The sequence below is a fragment of the Athene cunicularia genome (genome assembly GCF_003259725.1).
Source record: "Athene cunicularia isolate RWA chromosome 2 unlocalized genomic scaffold, athCun1 chr2_part1, whole genome shotgun sequence".
NCBI lineage: Eukaryota > Metazoa > Chordata > Aves > Strigiformes > Strigidae > Athene > Athene cunicularia.
In genome coordinates, this window is record NW_020799095.1 from 14,849,642 (window position 1) to 14,871,811 (window position 22,170).

The 22,170-nt window shown below is 38.2% G+C and overlaps 1 protein-coding gene across 2 annotated transcripts in view; it reads right to left on the reverse strand.

Annotated features, from left to right (window-relative positions):
• Positions 1–1,182: 1,182 nt before the first annotated feature.
• OXNAD1 (oxidoreductase NAD binding domain containing 1) overlaps positions 1,183–22,170 on the reverse strand; it is a 21,129-nt gene continuing 141 nt past the window's right edge. The window contains exons 1-9 of one of the 2 annotated variants that reach the window (XM_026841742.1): positions 21,872–22,164; positions 21,682–21,776; positions 18,127–18,289; positions 17,781–17,844; positions 14,258–14,364; positions 10,619–10,760; positions 7,207–7,449; positions 2,450–2,558; positions 1,183–1,813 (exon numbers count right to left, since the gene is read on the reverse strand). In XM_026841742.1, coding sequence (XP_026697543.1) covers positions 1,659–1,813; positions 2,450–2,558; positions 7,207–7,449; positions 10,619–10,760; positions 14,258–14,364; positions 17,781–17,844; positions 18,127–18,257 — 951 coding nt within the window. In that variant the 5' untranslated portion in view covers positions 18,258–18,289; positions 21,682–21,776; positions 21,872–22,164 and the 3' untranslated portion in view covers positions 1,183–1,658. Of the gene's footprint in view, positions 1,814–2,449; positions 2,559–7,206; positions 7,450–10,618; positions 10,761–14,257; positions 14,365–17,780; positions 17,845–18,126; positions 18,290–21,681; positions 21,777–21,871; positions 22,165–22,170 lie in introns of those variants that run through there. The other variant, XM_026841741.1, reaches the window with a different exon arrangement.

Consider the following 22,170-nt stretch of genomic DNA (forward strand, 5'->3'; position numbering starts at 1 on the left):
GTTGCCTCATGTTCTCTTTGGTCTGAGCTGTAGCGAGTATGGTTTTTTTTTCTTTGCTGCTCAGAAAGTGCTATGATTATTTCAGTTGTTCACTCAACTGCTGCAACAATTACAGTAGTATTCTTGTGCAAGGGCTTGGAGTTTCCCATTTAGGCTGTCTCACTGGGTTTTGAAGATGAGGTGAATGTGGATGTGGCAGTAGGTATCCTACAAGCTAAAAAACGTATCAGATACTGATAAAAAGACGTTAAGACCAGAGGCTAAACTCAGCATACTGAAGCTGAAATGATTTACTGGGAGAGAACTGCAGCTGGGCTGGAGGCTGTTTTAGCCAAGCATGGGAAGGTTTGCTTGAAAAATAAAGTGCTTCACACCAAGAGTGCTGTTGCAGGCTGGAAACTGGGTGTTGCGATCTTTGCACCCTCTGTTTAAAGCAGAGCACAGGGAGTCTGAGGGCAAGAAACTTGCTGCATTATCTGACTCATTTGAAACATTAACTCAAGGAAAAGAGCCACTAACAAAGAGGAGGCCTCATCTTTTAACACTTTTAATAATTCAATAATAATTTCATATTTTTGATAATTTAAATGTGCCTTACTCAAGTCTTCAACTGTACAGTGGGAATCTCTGCCACTTAAGGTCTTGAACTCTCTATACAGGTAATTAAAAAACTCAGGGCTTTTTGTTAGTCTCATCATCTCTATGATGAGTTTTCTACAAGTTGGGGGAAGAAGCTTCATTCACAGTGGGCTCAGGCATCGTCCATTACACCTAGATGTACATTCCTACCTTAAAAGAGCAAACTTGATAGAGACTCTTTTCCTGACAGAACTGGTGTGTCCTGGAGCCTTCTACAACCCTGTGTGGTAGCAGAATGACAGACGTCTCCTGTCTCGGCTGTTGCTGGCCGCTGCTGCTTTTGAGGATGTGGCATATGCAAGCACAAAATGGACCCAGCAAGGGATGCAGGTTCATGTGAACAACTCTGTACAGTGCGCTCAGAGGCCAACAGATTCTTAACACTTTTACACTCAATGCTTTTAACTTGGGTCTGAATATGATTATGAAAAAAATGTCTTCTACTGTCAACAGAGTTGACTGACTTAAATAAACCACATAAAAGGGGGGGTTTATTTTAACAAGAAGTGGCAAGAGAAGGAAGTCACAACACAGCAACTCTACTTCTATAAAAATATTAATTTATAATATAGAACTGGGGAAGGCAGGGTGTTGACTCATTAGCAAAACAATTCAGAACAGATTCAGAAGTTGTGGCTTGAATTTATTATAAACTGACCTGGCCTTGCTGCACAACTAATTCTCTACAACTGCTGAATCGGACTTTTAAGTCTTTTAAAGGCTGACTAACAAAACAAAGTGTATAAAGTGAAAATATGCTGCTACCTGTAAGAAGCAAGCAAACCATCAAACAAGCAGAAGTTAATCTCTTTAATATAAAATCACTTTCCCCCCCCCCAACAGCAGCAGCATTGTATTACAAGTGTATTATAGTTAAATTAAAGGAACACCATCATGACTGAGGACATCTTCATGTGTGAAGTAAAGTCTTCCAAATAATTCATAGTCCATTTCTGTACATTTCAGCTTATTAAAATACTCTGGAAACAAATAATATATTCTCTGTTCAGCAGGTGTCACTACCACCATTTTTCAAAGAAAACACAGTTTCTAGGAACACCAATGTTAGATAGTAGTGTGGATAGAGATTCTATCATTGGAGGTGGACCACAAATGTACCATAGAGTATCCTTAGATACATGTTCTTCTAGATCCTTTTCAGATATTCTTCCCTCTGACAAAGAAAAAATAACAGAAATATTAATTATGAATTAGTGTCAAAAAGAATGACCACTAAGAGGTAGTTGAAGCACTACTGTCTTAAAAATGTGAGGCCCGTTTAAGGATAATAGGTATCAAGACTTGAGGCTTCCAAAATAATTTGTTCTTCTGGAGATTTTGATCAGTACATCCAGTTGGAATGCAGTCACTGAGGAGGGACATGGCTCACAGACAACTAATGATCCCATATTCAGATGAAAAAAATAGGTTAAGTATCTCTAACACAAATGTAACAGAAATGGAAACAGGACAAAGTATCTCTTACAAGCAGTAAGCTTGTCCTTCATCAATCCCACCTTCAGCAAAGTAACTACTCTGCTTAATAGTTTCTGGAATAAAGTTTGCAGTGAAGAATACCAGTATAAAGTTTAGAATTAACAGAGATTTACTAGAAATGAAAACAAAAACTGCAAAGGGAAAATTTTTCTCCAACTGTAATATGTACAGTGAAATTATTTAGGTTTAACTCACATTCTCATTTAGAATCTTTAAACGTAAAAATACTAAATTCTGCATGTAACTTCATCCTTATGGATATAACCAAACTGAGACTTGAGATACCATCTCCGTACACTGCCATTATAGTTACCTGTAACATGTGGCTGAAGTTCTTTACAGATCTGTGAACTCTGTTGGGTGACGTGGAAACGACATGTGATCTTTCCAGGAAATGCATTCATCAAACCAAGAATATTCTTCTGTAATGTTAAACACACTTGCTTATACCACAAGCTGTTAAATCAAAGCAGATGTATGCATGTACAGTCCCACACCGCCAGTGATTGTTACCACGTACATTTCAGCACTGAGAACTTGATGGGCCTGATTTCACAGGGCTGACCTGCACACCACAGAATTTTCCTGCCTGGAATGTGCATACACTACCAGCTGTGTCCTTAGTGCTTTACTCCTTTTTTACAACAGGTTGCAGTCTGTAAGATTTGGACCTAAGAATCAGTTACATCCTTTCCTGATTTCTTTTCCATATAAATTCTCACTATTTCCTCATTCCACTTCCATATGGGTTTTCCATTTAAAAAACCCAAACACTGCAGTATTTATTTACCATTTCTTAAGAACTTTTTGACTCTCGTCTGCTTTATCTGGTAAGTTTATGAGACCCTTTACTCCCTCATGTTCTCCAAGTAAAACCAACTACAGTGCAAATGCTGCTATTTTTACCAGAGTAGAAACTGTAATTTTCAGTTCCCTAAGTCACAACTGTGATAGTTACCACCAAAAACCCAGCTGCTTCAGTTCAAATCATAGGAAAAAAATTTAAAAATCTGTCAGTCAGATGTAGTTAGTTCTGAAACAGAGACTTAGTTACTGTCTTGATTCTGTACTATTTGGTATTTTCACAGCTGGAACAGACACTGGAAATTCTTTCTTAAAATATCATAGAGCCATAGAATGGTTTGTGTTGGAAAGGACCTTAAAGGTCACCTAGTTCCAACCCCCCTGCCCTGGGCAGGGACACCTTCCACTAGCCCAGGTTGCTCAAAGCCCCGTCCAACCTGGCCCTGAGCACTGCCAGGGAGGGGGCAGCCACAGCTTCTCCGGGCAACCTGTGCCAGTGTCTCACCACCCTCACAGGGAAGAATTTCTTCCTTATATCTAATCTAAATCTACCCTCTTTTAGTTTAAAACTGTTATCCCTCATCCTATTCCTACACCCCCTGATAAAGAGTCCATCCCCATCTTTCCTGTAGTACTGGAAGGCTACTATCAGGTCTCCCCAAAGTCTTCTCCAGTCTAAACAACCCCAACTCTCTCAGTCTGTCCTCACAAGGGAGGTGCTCCAGTCCCCTGAGCATCTTTGTGGCCTCCTCTGGACCTGCTCGAGCAGTTCCGTATGCTCCTTATGCCTGGGGGTCCTAAAGCTGGACACAGCACTGCAGGTGGGGTCTCGTAAGAGTGGGAGGATCCCCTCTCCTCAACCTGCTGCTCACACTTCTCTTGATGCAGCCCAGGATACAGTTGGCTTTCTGGGCTGTGAGCACACATTGCTGGCTTAGAGTCAGTTTTCCATTCATTAATACCCCCAAGTCCTTCTCCGCAGGGCTGCTCTCAATCCCCTCATCTCCCAGCCTGTATCTGTGCTTGGGATTGCCCCGACCCTTGTGCAGGACCTTGCACTTGGCCTTGTTGAATTTCATGAGGTTCACACGGTCCCACCTCTCCAGCCTGTCCAGGTCCCTCTGGATGGCACATCCCTTCCCTCCAGCATGTTCACCGCACCACACAGCTTGGTGTTGTCAGCAAACTTGCTGAGAGTTCCCTCAATCCCATTGTTCGTGTCACCAACAAAGATGTTAAACAGCACTGGTCCCAACACCGACCCCTGAGGAACGCCACTCGTCATTGCTCTCCCTTGGACATCAATCCGTTGACCATGGCTCTTTGAGTGCGACCATCCAGCCAGTTCCCTACCCACCAAGTGGTCCATCTGTCAAATCCATGTCTCTCCAATTTAGAGACATGGATGTTGTGCGAGACAGTGTCAAATGCTTTGCACAAGTCCAGGTAGATGATGTCAGTTGCTCTTTCCTCATCCACCAACACTGCAACCATGTCATGGAAGGCCAAATTTTTCAGGCGTAATTTGCCCTTTAGTGAAGCCACGTGGGCTGTCATCCATAATTTCCTTATTTTCCATGTGCCCTAACAAAATTTCCAGGAGGATCCATTCCATGATCTTGCTGGGCACAGAGGTGAGACTGACTGGCATGTAGTTCCCTGGGTCTTCCTTTTTTCCCCTTTTTAAAAATGGGGGTTATGTTTCCCCTTTTCCACTTATGGGAACTTTACCAGACTGCCATGACTTCTCAAATAGGATGGATAGTGGTTTAGCAACTTTATCTGCCAATTCCCTCAGCATCTGTGGATGCATCTCATGAGGTCCCATGGACTTGTGCACCTTCAGGTTCCTTAGATGGTCTCAAACCTGATCTTCTCCTACAGTGGGCAGTTCTTATTCTCCCAGTCCAACCCTTTGCCTTCTGCAACTTGGGCTGTGTCGCTGGAGCCCTTGCCAGTGAAGACTGAGGAAAAAAAAGGCAGAGTGCCTCAGCTTTTTCCATATCCTGAGTAACCAAGTCTCCCATTTCCTTCCGGAGAGGTCCCATGTTTTCCCTGGTCTTCCTTTTATCACCAATGTACCTGTAGAAGCTTTTCTTGTTGCCCTTCATGTCCCTGGCCAGATTTATTCCCATCAGGGCTTTGGCCTTTCCAACCTGATCCCTGGCTGCTTGGACATAATCTGAAATAAGAATAATTTCTACTCTATGAATAGGTAAATTAGCTCATTTTGTTATCTGTTTGCTTACTAACTAGGTTACTAGACTGAACAGTCTGCCATGGGTTGCTTCACAAAAAACACCAGACATTCTAGTTCAGAGACAAATCTGTTTCTGATTGCCTAAAAAGACATGGAATGAAGAGCAGCACAGATAAGACACTGCCGTACACTGTTCCACCAGTACTCCTAATATTGGCCTGCTTTCATTGACTGACTGTAAACTTCAGTCCCCTTCACACAGAAACACATACAATTTGATGGCACTTTTGCAACTAATCATGTCCTGCTGAGTTGAAGTCCTAGGAACAAGCCAGAAAGCATGCCTAAGGTAGAACTTTACCTGCTTAAGTAATCCTGCAGTCATTGACACCATCTACTTATAACCTATCACTGTAAATCAGAGGCAGAAAGTGGCAAATACTGTACCTGTGACATCAACCATCAAATTTTCTATTTTAGGATTTCTATTAGGATACTATTTTCTAGTATCCTAAAGAGAGCTTGTTCTTGCCTTAAGTGAATGAAGGAGAGTTTCAACAGCTCAGCAGGCTCTTTGCAGCCTAGTGAGTTTGAGTACAGAACAAAGCAGACAGCTGAGCAATACAGTCCTAAGGGAGAAGACCCATCCCCAGGAAGGAAAGAAGGGTCACATTCAGTCCTCATGAACTCAGGAAAACCCAGATAACTGCATCCAAAAGTAGCAAAGTTAGTATGCTGTCTTTTGTAATTCTAGCACTCTGTGCTTCTACCATTTTACATAATGAGGTTTTCAAAAGCAGAGCATCTGCCTCTGAAAAGAGAGCACATCCAAAACGCATATTAGACCAATTATTACATTAGCGTCACCCTTTGTCAGCCTACACACAGCTGCTGCTTCAGGGAGCAGCAGGTCCTGCAAACCATTAGCAACGACCTAGCTGTTCCTCTAGTGATTCTATTTCCTCAATCCTCTGCACAGAAGTAAAGAATTTTCACATATATGTTCTGGATTTGAGGGACATGTGAAGAATAAATGGGAGGATATATTTTAAGCTCTGCGACATATTATTGTGTTCTCTTCTGTCCCAGACGCTCTAATGCAAAAGCTCTGCTGTCATAACACTGCTGAAGCGAAAACTCAGGAAATGGAAGCTCCTGCACTGAAAAAAAATGTGTATGCTTAGGACAGACCGGGAAACTAGTAGTTGGCCAAATGGAAGAGCAGATAAGTTTCAGTTTACTATTCTGCTCCTAGCAATAAACAAATGACTTTTCAAAGAAAGCAAACATCTTCGTATCTAGAAATATGATAGAACTACACAAGAAGAACTAATGAAGGATCTTTTATCATGATTTCTGGAATCATGATAGGTTTTTTCACCTTTATCTTGCAATCAATACTGCAAAGAAACCTAAATCGATAGGGATGCTTCTTCACAGAAGCCATGCTGATTTGACCTTAAAATGTTATCGGTGACCCCTAATGGCTGAGGGTGACAACTGATATTTAACTGCTAAGTAAATGATGATGAAGTCCTATATAAGCAATTTTGTAAGTGGTTATAAATCCTTTGTTCATACACTAGTACCCAATAATAACTAACGCAAAAATCAATAAAGCTTCCCTACTATTTTAGAAAGTACTTCCTTTGGATATAGTTGCTCTTCCTAGTCTTTAAGTTCAATACAAACTACACTGAGACTATGTGGTTACAGTATTACGGCATATAGCATTATGCATACTGTTAGTGTGTATATACACATATATATTATATATAATCTTTAGTATACTACAATGCTCTTATTACAGTAAAATGTAAACAATTAGGGCTAATCGACTTATCAGTGAAGTCAGTAAGACCAGGTATGTCCAGTAACAGCCTTAATTTGTACACTGGCATAAGTAATTAACAAAACACATGTGGTATTTGAGGCAGGAAATTACTTTTGTCTCTGTACAGTGTCTTACACAGAGGGGCTCTCTGGGATTTGGCAACAGAATGACATAGACACACTAATAGCTTAGCATCTATGATCTATTTTTTTAAAAAAACCTTTTTATTTACCTTAAATAAGAGTTCGCTTGTATTTTTTGCACTGTAGTACAGCTTCACTGTTCCCATTTTGTATCCATTTCCTTTACCCTCTTGGTATCCATGAAGATCTGCTATATGCAGCAGTATAGAAAACAATGGGTTAATTCCAACACCCCCTGCTATCAGCACTAGCTTTACAGGGGAGTCACCAGGCTGAGGATCAAAGAAGAAATCACCTCCCACTCGCAGAGCCACTTCTGAGTCAAGAGCACACTAGGATGGAAAAGAAGATATTTAATTTCAAAACTAAAACCAAAAGTTGAAATATTACTCTTCTTGCACCACAGTCACAAGACTTGCTGGGCTCTAATTTTTTATTTTTATTGACCAGTGAGGGAAAACCAAAGTACTTTAAAATAAACGAAGTTTCCAGCTAAAGTAATCTGTTTCAGTGTCTCTAGAGATCTAGTTCTACTTTCAGAAGTTTCAGTCTTCTGACAAGGCAGGATGGTGACAGCTCCTTCCCACCCCTGTAACAGTTGAATGATTCACACAAGAGTTTTTCAACAGCAGTAAGTGGTTGTGAAAACCCGAGGTTAACATGTGAGATCACACTTTTACCCAAATCCAGCCTCATGTCAAAAAAGGCCTTGCTATGGGGTCAGAGAAGGAAGTCAGACTGAGCTGCACAGATGCAGAAGGTTTTTCCATCCCCCACTCCTAAAAAACAAAACACACCCAGAAGTGAAGCAAGTATCCACAAGAGTATTTCTTGCAGAACCACTTCTGCATTTGCAACTTCACAGTTGCAAAAGAAAAATCAGGGGGAAAACTTCTCCCTTCCTCTCCACTGGTACATAAGTAAATATTTCTTAGAGAAATTTGCCAGAGCATGGTTTTTTGATACATGGAAAACTAAAGCTACAACAAAAACCCCCAATTTTGGTGACTATCTTCTTGGTAAACCAGCACTGCATCCCAGTATGAAGGGTCGAAGTGCAGTACAGAGAAGTCAGTTGAGTTCTCCCACATCACTGCAAGCTAACACAACAAATAGGATCAGAAAACAGAACTCATTTCAGGCCATATATAGGGTCTAAAAAATAAAGAGAACAGGGAAACCAAGGAAGGTAGGAAAGGAGAAGAGGAAAGAAAAAAAGTAAAGCTTACAAGAACTACTGAAAGATTAGCAATTAATCACTTACAGAATAAAAATACTTCTTCCAGAAAATCCTTTTGATATCAGGAAACAGTAATTGAAACACAAGGGTTCCCATTAATGACTACTGTATAGTAAGCAAAGGTCTAAACAGTTCCACCAGGAGGAAGGAGGTAGCCCTTGGACATGGGTATTGCACAGAACACAGATGTTCCTAAACTAGCGAGTGCGACCATCACAAAAAAAGTTTCTTGCCTTTCTTAATTATCACAAAATATTATCTCTCAATTATAGTGTAAGACAATCAGCATTCACTATCTGAAACTAATTTCTCTCTCCTTTTTCAATGTACACTGCCAGACTTTCCCATCATGTTTTATTCTGTTTTAGAGATGTATGAATCCAGAAGTGTTCCAGATTCACGTGGCAGGAGGAGGACATAGAATATGGAAATAAGCATTTTTGGAAATAAGCATTTTCAGGGAGAAAAATATCATTACCATTTAATCTGCCTCCTTAACCAGCTACAGCTCATCAAGATTGGATATAGGACACAGAAAGAATCTCTCTTAACCAGCAGTCTCCCACATATTTCAGTGCTTTAGCCATGGCAATGGTAACAGTAAGTCAGCATTCAAGAAAAAACCAGTAAATTCTGGAGTAACATGGTGAGAAAGTGTCATCCTTCAGCCTAGTTTGTAAATACAGCATTGAAACAGCTTAGGCAGAAAAATGAAGCAATCAGTGCATCACATGTACATTTTTCTAAAGAAAAGGCTATGTTTTCCTAAAGCTATAAAGAACACTGTGCTAAAAATTTACGATTTTCTATGCAGTAATATTAAAAATAAATACCTCTAAAAAACCCAGATACAGTGAGTGAATAAGTACTAACTATTTCCATAACATCTTTTACCCCGAGATCAACTTCCTTTAGAAGTAACTTTTAAGCACTTAAGTACCAGAGTTTTTACACCATATATACAACCTTTTCAGATTCTAGGTTGCTATTTTTTTCTTCTTCTTTCCTAAGAAAAAGCATGCACTTGTGGCTAGAACAGTGCACTATACCCAGAGGTTTCCCTACTCCATCAGATTTGACCTAGCTTACCCGCTAACTAAAGATTTTCCTATAAATTCCACCAGAACACTCAGCAACAGCAAAATGATTTGCAACATGAAAAATCCTAAAAGAGCCTCCAGAGACCAGGAATTATGAAGTTAGGCCTTTATATTCTCTAAAGAGCAATACCAAAACCCAGGCAATCCTCTTAAGCATTCTGAGGTCGGCTGGCACATGCACTACAAGTTCTACACAGCATCTCAAAAGGGTTGTTTGTTCCAGTGGAGATAGCTTGATATGACACCAATTAAAAAACTGGATGGTCTCAGACTAACTACTAGATTAGCACCACTTTACTTACTGTAACTCTGTTGGCCACTGAACAAAACCTGCAGTATTTGTAAACCTACAAGAATCTGTCAATTTAAACTTTGCAGCCACATTTAAGAAATACAAATGCCAGGCAAGGAACAGTAAATAGGACAGATCACAGGGGGTTCTGAAAGAACAAAAGTTGATAGGACGTAGATAGATCTATGAAATATGATCAGCAGCAGGAATAGGACTCTTCTGACTATAACTAAATGGGGTAAATAGATCAACAAAGCACTGCAAAGGGCCAAAGTTTTAGACTTTTAATATAGCAAAAATCAAGCCTTGGGTTATGTCAATATTACAAAAATATCGCATGTTTAAAAGAATACTATAGAAATTTTGGTGTAGTCTGTTTTATCATTTCAGAAAAACTGATATAAATAAATCCCTTTGCTCCCCCCCCTTAATAATCGATATTTATATTTATCTCACAATAATTCCCAGTTTATATTTGTAGAAATGGCCAGGAATGATGACAAGTTATCAGATGTAGTTTTATACTGTGTAACATAGCCTCTTCTCTTGGACACAAATTAAAACAGAGGTTTTTCAACATTTTTCAGTTCATTAATTCCAAGGGAGTGAGAAGCCTTACACACACTAACACTGCAAGTCCACTAAGCACAAGCGGAGTCAAAAGATCACAATAACCATATTACCACATAAACATCCAATTTCAGTCCCTTACTAAACAAAAGGTTTTAAGATTTCCATTGTATTAAAAATGGTTGAACAAGTCAACAGGAGTTTTGCACTCAATAACAAAGAGTGGTCTGAAGTCACCTACAACACCCCATCCACTTCCCAACAAAACAAAACCAAGTCTCACAGTTAATTTCATTTACCTCAGTGTGAATCCAGTGAGCAGGAGGATGAACAGTGTACTTTACTGCCAGCTCTAATATTCCTTCTTGCTCCAACAGGCCAGGGCTTGAACATATTGAGAATCCCCCAACTACAGATATTCCAGGAATAAAGAAATCAACCCTAAAAATAGACCAGAAACACAAGTTTAAAAAAAGCCAACACCACCAAACATGGAAAACAATAACCAAAACAAAATGGATGCCGTTGTTTCAATTACCCTTCCTTTACAAAGACATCTTAATTTCCAGAGCATAACTTTTCCAAAAAAGGACTTAATATTGAGTAACACCATTTTCTTAGAATTATTTTAATCTAGAAACATGTCATCACCTTTGTTAAACTAGCAGGTTTTTAAACTGTTCTGCTTTTAGCATTAGATGCCACATCTTACAACAGACTAGAATTTTAAGTGTTTAATAAATTATTTGTGTATTAAAACAAAACCACAATATGGTCTGATAGAGTGGCTTAAATTCCACTCTTTTTGGTCCCTTTGATGGGCTCTTCAATTTTCACACATAAGAATATTGGGAAACTATTTTAGGTAAATGACTTTATATTAAACCTTTTATTTTCTTGGGCTGACAAAATATTTGAAGTAAAACCACAGTCTGTAGAAGCTAGAAGCAGAATTGCTTTACCTGTTGAACTGCGGTGCCCTCTGGTGGCAGATATTTCTTTCTAGCTGATAGACAATTGAACTGGATTGAATTACTACCTTTTTTTTAAAAAAAAGTAAACCATGCATGGATTTCTACAGATCAGAACGTAACATATGGCTAGGCTTTTACAACACCAGCAATTAGAGAGTATGGAAGGCAAGCCATCACTACACATAAGCTATAATTCATTTTCATAAAAGTAAGGCTTTGATATTCCAAGTAGTATCAGAAAAAGTTCAAGGTTGATTTCTGAACTAACATTTTAACTTCTCTGTGTTGCATAAATACTTAAATACATTTTTTCTACAGCACTCAACAAAATCCCCGTATTTAAAAATAAAACTAATGTTTAAAACTAACTGTGTTGTTCCACTTAGGAAACCACCACACTGGTAAGCAACGCCAATTACTAGAGAACCATTATTCAATTCAAGCCTGAGTTAGGCTGACTCAGTATGAGTTAAATGACAATGTAACAAGTACACACTGACATCCTGTGCATATTTTCTTCACAGAGCAAAGCTGTATTCTTTACGGAGTTCACAAATTCTTGAGGGAAGAGACAAGCACTTTGAATACTTTTTAACTTTTTAAAGAAAAAAAATAATCTTGCCTGCTTACTTCCCACAAAGCTTTACCTGTCAAAGAAAAATATCCTTTCTCTCGAAAAATGCACAGTGTGATACATACAATACTATAGTGATAATAGTTTTTAACTTTACGTTAGTAAACTTGGTCGTGTATAAAGGTATCTGACTGCAAATGAAATGTCAACAACAAAAAAAGTTGAGAAGGCTTATTTTGCTGTCCTCAGCTTCTGCAGCCCCACTGACTATGGGGCTCAGCTTTCCTGGCAGCAAGGATCTAAGAGATTAGAAAGGACCACTCCTGTACTGCAGCATTTATTGTATCAAAGAACACCTCAAGATGCTACTAAAGCTCTTTACCACCCTCTGGTGGAAAATAATCTTACTGCTTACAGTAACGAAAAAGAAAACCGTTTATGCTGTAAAGTAACAATTTACATTCAAGTCAAAATGTTCTGCCTGACATATAAGGGAAACAATATTAGTGCCTGGTGGGGATACATACATTCATTACTGGAAAACTCAAATCAAACGTAGTACTTTAGAAGGGTAAAAACTAACATGTTTCATTCTGTATTAGTATTTCTTTCCCAATTGCATAATTATGAAAGATTTCAGGGTGTAATATGCTATGTTATAACAGACTAGCATGTATTTCTAACAGCTAGTCTCATCTTCACTGTGCTCAAGAAGGATAAGAGGACTCCTAAAGAAACAGTCTGTACAGCTTGAGCGAAAAGAGTAGTTGCAGGGGAAAAAGAAGAAAAAAAACCCTATATAAACCCACAACAAGGAGAGGTGCAAAAAGATGTAAAAAGATCTTATGGTGGTTTTTCATTTCCCTCCTTTTAAAGGCTACCTAAACCAAATCTTTCAAGAAAAGAACAACAATTAGCAACTGCTGGAGGAAGAGATTGGAAACATTAAAACCATAAAGTTACTTCTTCAAAGTATTTATAACATGCATATACCTCAGTGCATGTTTTAGTAAATCAAAATGGTTAACAGCAACAAGTTTCTTTATTATTACTTGAAGGCAGATAAAGACCAGTATCTGCCAGCATGCTTGCAAAACAAATTCACTTTCGTTTCTGAAAAACTTGATAATTAGAACACTCTCAAAAAATATATATATATTCTAGTGACAATCTTTGGCTGTAACATCTTACTATAACAAATTCTAACAAGTTATCCTTTTCTACTCAGGAAATTGTGGCCTGATGTTTTGTACTGCTCATCAAAAAAATGCAACCACAGTTTATAGCCACAAGTATAGAAAAGTTGCTGTATACCTTACAATAGCATTAGAATACTTTCAAGGAAGAAGAAAATGAAAAAGAGTAATTATAATTAAAGCTTTCAGTTTTCAACATGGTAATTTCTAAAACATTTTTGGAGGGTAAATGCACTTTCCAAGTACTGGCAAGCAAGAATTTAATATGAGTCATTGCACATGTGCAAAAACTGCAGCAAATTACTCCACAAACAAATTATTGCAATCAACATCTTGTGTTCTGATTCTAAATTTAAGAGCCAGCATATTAACACTACATGAGGAACATATGCTGTTAATACTCTAGCAGCTAGCTATACTTTGATTCCAGCAAAACCACTTTCAGATGGCCTAAGCCAATAAAAAGTTTAAGGACATTTAAATGTCCAATGCCAAAAGCAACTGCTCAGTTTTAAATTAATTTTTAAGAGAAAAAAAAAAAAAGTTGATTGAGTGGGAGTATTTTTCACAAGGAAGACAAACATGAAGATCCATTATTTCCTGGGAAAAAAATCTGTATGATTGCTTAAACAAATAGCTAATTATTTCAAATGCTTAATAATTCAAGTTTTTTTATTTTCAAGTTTGCCTATCTATATTTACATATTAATCTGTCCTAACAGGCTTACTTTGTAGAGTGGAACCATTAAGGAAAGAAATAAAAGTTAACAGGCAATTCTGATTTAATTATAAACCAAAACTAACTTGCAAATCAGCAGTCTCGGCTCTGCTGCAAAAAATACCTAGTAAATAAAGACAGTATAGACAGCTTGCAGAATAAACTGCAGTCTACTTCAAAGTACTCTTGAAGAAACAGTGTAATATACACAAAGTAGAGGAAAATACCGAAATAACCAAACTGAACTCTTGAAGAATATCTATTTTTGCCCTTTTGAAATCAGTATCAGCATATTTAATAAAGGCTATTTTAAAGTTACGCCAAATATCAGCTATTTGACAGAGCACCCAATAATAAAACATCATATTATATAAATTAATGATTTTTTCCAAGGCTCAAGTATCAGAGGCCTTTCAACATTTTGTTATAGTGGACTTCGACTAGTAATTTTCCGCTCAAATATCAAAAGATCTTACCACTGTCCTGCTTTGAAAGTAAAATCTTTATTTGCGATAGCCAAACGAAGTCTTTTGACTGTCTCTGACTCATTGGTGATTCCACACACTTTTGCTTGTGAAATTACCTAACAAAAGAAAAATAAGCCATTGTGTCACATAGATATAATTTGCAGCAAAAGTACTCAGGAATCTCTGTATGAGACACATATCACTTTGCATGTTATCTGCAGCATTTAAGTACCTAAAGCACCAATATTTTTTCACTGGGGTAGGGGAATAAAAACGGATTCACTTACATAGTCACTGAATGGAGAAATTATTTTCTACTTACAGTCTACCATGTCTGTCACTTTTGTCAGGGTTACTCTAAGATTATATTCAAATTAATTTTATTTCAGTTGAAGAGAACATAGCAGTAAAGAGAAGCAATTGCTAGTTACCACGGTCAGATTCTTTTGACACCTACACAAGGCAAACACTCCTGTATTTTCCAGCAAAGCAAAAAGATCTCTGATAGAAAGACAGACAAAGGAAACCTGTAAAAGATCAGATGCTACTGAAGTCCCAGGGAGAATTCTGGATCTGCATCTAGTTTTAAGTAATTAAATGCATTACTGAAAGATTATGCACTAATGAAAGAAAGCCAACAAGCTTTGTGTTACTGCTTTTAGACACATACCCATTTGACCACATATGTGGTCTATGAACATGGGGAAACTGCCACACAAGCATTCATTGCTAGTTAACAGAAAAGTTTTTGTTTGGCAACCAGATGGGAGGGGATGCAAAAGCCATAGTTGATACCACTTTTAAAGAGATTAATAAAAAACAACAACAAAAAAAGCTTTTCTAAATAAAAAGCAGATTTTTGCAACAGGGCAATTGGGAAGGAGCTCCCCACTTAAAACTCTTTGATGCCTGTCAGTACAACATGGATTTTCATCCCCTCCCCGCCCTGCCCTTCCTCTTCAGGTATTTTGGAGTTATAATTATTAACCTTTTTCCTCTACAAAGAAAGTAATGCCCTAAATATTTTCTACACAGGCAAATACACAGATTTGTGTAAAAATCTGTGTAAAAAAATGCTCATGTCATTTAACACACTAGGAAATGCTAATACTACCACCACAACTCTATTATTTCTTATTTGTATAAGATCAAACAGATGAAAAAAAAAATTAAACGTTAAGCAACTATGCTCTAATTTAAAACACATGGCAGGAAATTAATTTATTCATAAAGCAATATCTGAACACGTCCACTGTCCCATTAAACAGCAGGACATTCCCCAATTTAAAATAAAGTATCATACATTTCTTTTCCACTTTAGCAGACAGTATTAAATGGGGAATGCAATCACTCTAAGTTAACAAGAAATGTCAGACACATGACTTAAATGGCTGTTGTGATGGAGAAATCTTAAGTACAGGAAATGGACATTAGGTTTGGATCTTCTTTAGTCCCTTCTTTACTCTTCAGTACACTCCCTAATTTGTTCTTTGGCTGATACATCTAACAGCATCAGAAACATAATTCTTAATCAGTATAAAGTTATTATAAAAATTTAATTTGAGTCAGGGTGACCAAAGATATTCGACCAGTATTTTGGACCATCCCAAGAGAATTCAACTGACCCAGAGCAAGGCTGCAGTGAGAGGGAGGAGGACACAGGACTCCAGACTTTGCCTTTGTATTTTAGGAAAGCATTAGGCACTTTTTCCTGCCCTGGTCCTTCCCACTGTACTTCAACAGAAAATACTGTGTAGCACACACTAATGCAACACAGACCTATGTTTCTTTCATCTTTCTACAGGACTGAAATAGCCAAATAAGGCAATACAGACTGAAGGAAGCCAATTGCTGATTATATGGAATTTAAAACCAAGCAGAGGTTTTAAAATAAACTGATTTTAAAGTGGTCAGAAACAAAGTAACAAAGAATAAATCAAGCATTAAAAAAAGAAACAGCACAATCCTCTGATATGGAGAGAATCTGCGGTAGCAAGAATGAGCTCTGCTCTTTTATCTGTTCCATACAGCTTCCTTCTCAGGCCTTACACAGTTCCCTCAGAGCTTCCACCACCTCATAAGGATCCATTTTCCACATATTTTCCAGCTACCCAGTGTTTATGTTGAGCAGAAAAAGTAAGCAAGCCAAGAAATCTGAAATACCCAAGATTAAAAAAATGTGGTTGTAAAACTCATCAGTGCAATCATTTTGTCCATGTCAGAAGCAAACTAGAAAGTGCATCTGTCCATACCTGTCTCTACACTCATTTTCTCCATGTACTGAGTTAATCTAGGGACAAATCAGATCCACCTGAGCAGCTGGATGCCCACAAGCAGTGTTAATCAAGTAAGAGCTGACATTAGGTGTGACTAGCTAGGCACAGCTCTGAGACACGTGGTTCCCAAAGATAGCTTACACCCTGACAGGCAGAACAAGGCTGCATTTGTCTCATCCACCTACAGCCTGTGTCACGAGTGCTGAATCTTCAGGTTTGGGGGTTACACATATATCCCCCCAACCCACCTTCCTTTCGAGAGAATTCACTTGCCCTCTGACTTATTCTCAACTATAGTTAGGGGAAAACCCAGCAGAGAAGGGCCGCACATGAACATCTCTGTAGTGTGTCTGAGAACACACTTTGTCCTGCTGTGTGACACGTGCAAGACTGGCCTGTCATGAATGGCTACTCAAGACTGAGAGAAGATAACTAAACAGTGGGGAGAAATTGGGCACCATCTCTCAAGTCCTGTGAATTAAAGATGGGATTTTTCAGTCAAAAAAGTGCCCTACTTCTCCTGAAAAGTCTAAGAAAAATGCAGAATTGTTTCACCTTTGAAACATTTTTGAGAATTTAAGTCATTCTGCCAGTATTTAAAACTTTCAAAACATCTACTTTAGCTAATTACAGAAGGGAAATACCTATATGAAATACAAAGTATGTTCACCTCTGAACATTATGAAAAAGAATGCTTATTGCTCAAAACCGAGACCCAGAATAAGCATTTCTGGATCTTGATGGAGAACAACACTCTTATCTTCCTTGCACTTGTGAGTTAAAATAGATATAAACTAAGATGGCTTCTACAACTGTCTATCATCTCTTCCTTCAAAATGTCTACACTTTTTATCTTACCTCCTATGTCATAAAAGGACATTTTCCACATTTTTTTATCTCAAATTTGAACCAGAATTGTAGAAATCCATAAAAATCTGAGAAGCCTGTGTAGAGATGGGTATTGGTGTGCTTTCATAACTTACCATAATCCATATGTGACCAGAATTCTATTAAATTTCTCGTCCAACATAAACAGCACCACATCACTGACAATTTTTATAACTCATTACATTTCATCCACTGACCACAAAATACACTTATTTTACAGCAATATCAAATATGAAAAATGAAGAATAAAAGAAGTAAACCAGACACCAGTAGAAGACAAAATAAAGCCTAAGAATCAAATACAATTATTCAGTTTCTTCACACTGAAAAAAAAAAGTTATTCACATTCTAAAGAACAGAACACTAACCTCCTGGCGAAAATTATTTGCTGTCCTCTCTAGATGATCCATTTTCCTTTTTGATTTTATTGTGCTGCAACAAAAAGCAAAGATAATTGTCATTGTAACAGCTGTGCTACTGTCCCTTACTGATATGAATTTCTATTAACATAACAATTTACCAGTGTAATCCAGACTACAGATGACAGAAGTCTAAATAAGAATTAAATATAAATATATAATTGGGAGTTAAATAAGTATTTATAGATCTGTAACAATTTGTCAGCTTCATTTTGACAGTGTTGCCATGACATTCTCTTTACAAAAAAAAAAAAAAAAAAAAAAAAAAAAAGTAGTTTGTATGTGGATAACCTACCCATTCACTGTGCAGTAGCAAAATGCAGAGTGCCTCAACACCACCAGTGCAGAATGAGTGGGGAAAATTCTGCTAGCACCTCTTAGTAATTGAGGAACAGTAAAACCCACATAAATAGTAGCATGAGCCATGATAACTGGGCTGTCTTCAGAATCACCAGCTCCTGAAAAATCCATATAAATATTTATTAAATAAAATACTCACTGACATGGCTTGTTTTCACCCCTTATTTCCATTAAACTAGAAAGGCCAAAGCTCAGCTGGAGCTAAAACTAGCAATAGACATATGGGGTAACAAGAAGGAATTTTAAAGGTACGAAAGCGTCATAAAGAAGTGAAAACATACATCCATTAATTGGAGGGGAAGATAGCCTTGTCACACAAAATGAAAAGGCTGAAGTACTCAACACCATTTTTGCCTCAGTCTTCACCAGCAAAGCCTGCACCCAGACCTCTGCTTGTACCAGTGGTGTTTAGGAAAGAGATGTGTAAGTAGGAACGTGGCCAGCAACTGCTTAGAGAAGCTGGATGTATTCAAATGCAGAGCCAGATGGGTTCCATACTCAAGGTTGCTAAGAGACACAGCTGACACGCTTGTGAGGCAACTGGCTATCACCTATGAAAAACAGTTATCAGAGAAAGTCTCCAATCAACTGGAAAAAGACTAATGCATGGTCATTTTCAAGAGAGGCAAGAAGATGATCCAGTCAGCACCAGCTCAGTCTCTGGAAAAATTGCTCAGAGATCATCCCCTTAGCTGTGGGAAAGCTAAGAAAGTAATCATGGAGATTCAACATAGATTTACCAAAGGCAAATTATATTTGATAAATCTGAACACATACTGTGATGAAATGTCTGGTCACACAGCTAAGGGGACAGCAGTACATTCAGTACTCCTTGACTGTCCTGTGGTTTCTAACACCATCTCCCATAGCATACACATCAGGAAGCTGAGGCCAGATGGACAGCTGGGGTGGTTAAAAACTGGACAGACAGAATTGAAGACCTGATGGCTTCAAGTTGCTTCAGTTACTGGCTAGTAACAATAAGAGTACCCTGGGGTTGACAATGGGGCTGATAGGGTTCAATAAATTTATCAGTAATTCGGATGATGACACAAAAGGTACCATCAGCAAACTTGTGGATGATACTAAACTAGAGGGATGGTTGACATGCTGAACGGTAAAGCTTCAAAGGGGCACTGAAAAACTGCAGGACTGGAAAACAAACCGCACAGACTTAAAGTACAAAGGTCAACCCCTGCAATAGGGGAGCTTTGACTAGATTACCCTCAGAAGTCCCTTCCAGACAACATAGCTGTGATTCTGGGTGGAAAATTTTATAAATATTAAATAAACCTGCTTGTTTACAGGTTTATTTAAAAACATGGACATCCTTCATACTTCCATATATCCTACATAATACTTACATCTCTAACCAGTTAAGTGGCAGACACTTACATGTACCACAGTGGAAACTTCAAAACTACCCAAACAGAGCTATGACAAAGAAACTGGCATGTATAATACTCAAAATATGTCAGAAATACCCTTCATTTACAAAGTGTAGGAATAGGTTCATAGTGAGCCAAGAGGTATTTCTCGTTGCTTGTAAATCTGCCTTTGTTTTTCCTAAAATGAATTAGCATAATTCTCTATCATATTATCATCACCTATTAAATTTTATTATTTCTATGATGCAGTCCATTCCTTCTTTAAAGAATTCTTAATCTTTTACTTCCCTTTAAATCTCTTTTCCTGCATTCTTTTACAGCATGTAATTTATTTTCAAAATGTTTTTGTTTTTCATTTTGAATCCTTTGAAATGGCAACAATCCAGCTTGTTTAACTAATCAGGCCTATACTCTCTAGGCTTTCAATAACAGCTGCATTGGCTGGTCACTTAGTAATTTGTCCTGTTTGTAAGCTTGTACAAATGGGAGGCAGAGCTTTCATAAATTAGGCTGCTCAGAAATGGAATACATTTACTGTAACTACTCAAAATGTACACTGTCAAGCCTAAGAAACACTTCCTGAAGCTTTTAACTGTCCATAATTTTTAATAGCTTTTTAGTATTTAATTCCACAGCAGCTTGCAACTTTTCAACATGGCATTATTTAAAATTCTTGTACCATCAGTGAGCAAAATGACTTTTTTTTTTTCTGCCAGAGCATACAGAGTACTCTAAACAAAAAACTTTAGCACATTCTACATGCAAATGTGTAGAAGTTATTGATTACAAAAGTATTAACAATCTTAAAAGATTATAGCAAGACAAAGTACACATCTAATGAAGAAGAGACATTCCTCTACCTCAGCATGTTCAGTCTGTAAACCCAGAGTCCTCAGAAATCATTGAGTTACTCAAATTCCTGAGATCATTTTATGACCTGGGTCTTTTAGATAGCATATCTTGGTTCCATTCACCTACATCTCTTTTTTTTTTTTAAGGCATCATGCTTTTTCATTAATGTTTTCAAGCTTTTCACTCTACCACATTAACTAATTCAAAGTAAAAATGAAGGATGTTTGAAAGTGAACATTGTTATATGAGCTGTTTATGCCAACAGCTGTAACTTTAATTAAATCACCACAATGTCAAAACGAACCACATAAAGTCGGACACTTTGCTTCAGAGGCCAAGGATTGAGAGTAAAGATTTATTCCTTTCTTGTCTTTTTTTAAAATCACCTCACATTCCCCAAAACCCTTTCTGCTATTAATTGCTACTAAACACAGCGACATCTGCTGGTAAAGTAAGTGTCTTAACTTTAAAATTCAATACAAAGATTGGCATTTGTTTATTTTTACGTATTTGGTTTAATTCTGCTGCTAAGGTTAACAGTCATTTAAAGCTGGCCTCATTCTCATTTTCACTGCTACCACTTTAGGAAGCAAATATGCTCAATTATACACAAAAAAATGTAAAAAAACCCAACCAACAGTTCAATATCAATAAATAATACTTCAAACAAAATAAATGTCAGCCTCATTTTATTGCAGCAGCCACAACTTTGAAGTCAGAGATGAAGGACCTTATTGATACAGACTATTTTAAGACTGAGACTCTACCCTAAATTAAAAGTAAGTCTTGAATGGCACTTCAAGATACTTGCTCCATTTACACTAGTATCAATCACTTTCCAATCCTTAAAGTCATAATAAGAATCAGTTGTAATTTCTACTCGGTAAATAATAAATTCCAGAATCTCACTTAATGAGTCATGGTTCTCCTCTACTATGTACAAGTCTGAGTCATGCCTTCATAAAACATGAACAGCCTCTCCCCCCATCTGTTATCTCTGCAACTTTCTTGGCTCATCCAGCCCTTTGGCAGTTCCTTGCCTTCCAAGAAGTGCAGTGCTTCAGTGTCCCAAGCTCCTGTCTGATGAGATGGTCTCCCTCTATTTTTTATTCTTTTCCTCCCCAAGCCCTTACAGAAATAGTCACTCCAAATACTCCCTTTCTTCCATTGCTCCACGGAGACAAATGAGCGCTATATGATGCCTTCCTCTTCTCAATTTTAAAATCAAGCAATTCATTCATTCTCCTTACCCTCTGACCCACCGGCCCTGGGTTAATATCGCTTGAGATCTACAACTGCATGTCTTCCTCAATTCTACATCAGTATCTGAAGGGAGTTAGTTAACCTGTAACACACCAAAGAACAAATTACTAGAGAAGTTAATGCAAGAGTGTCGTGGGGGAAGCAAGGACATAATCAAGCAGGATGGGAAACTTTTACCCCAAAAATGTATATAGATAGGCAAGAGATACCCTTCTAGACACACTGTCCTTCCTGCAAAAGCTTTTCCCCTTGACCTGGGATTAAGGCACACACGGGGCAGGGCGGGGGGGGCAGTGAAGCACGAGAGAAGCGTGCTGGCGGCTGAAGGGGGGCAGCATTCCGGAGGCCGGACGGCCGCCGTCCCTGCCCGGCCCAGGGGAAGGGGAAGGTCACGGCGGTCCCCTCGGGCACCAGGGATCACCGCTCCGCGCCGCCCGCCAGGCGAGAGGTCGGTCGGGGCGCGGAGCCGGTAGGGC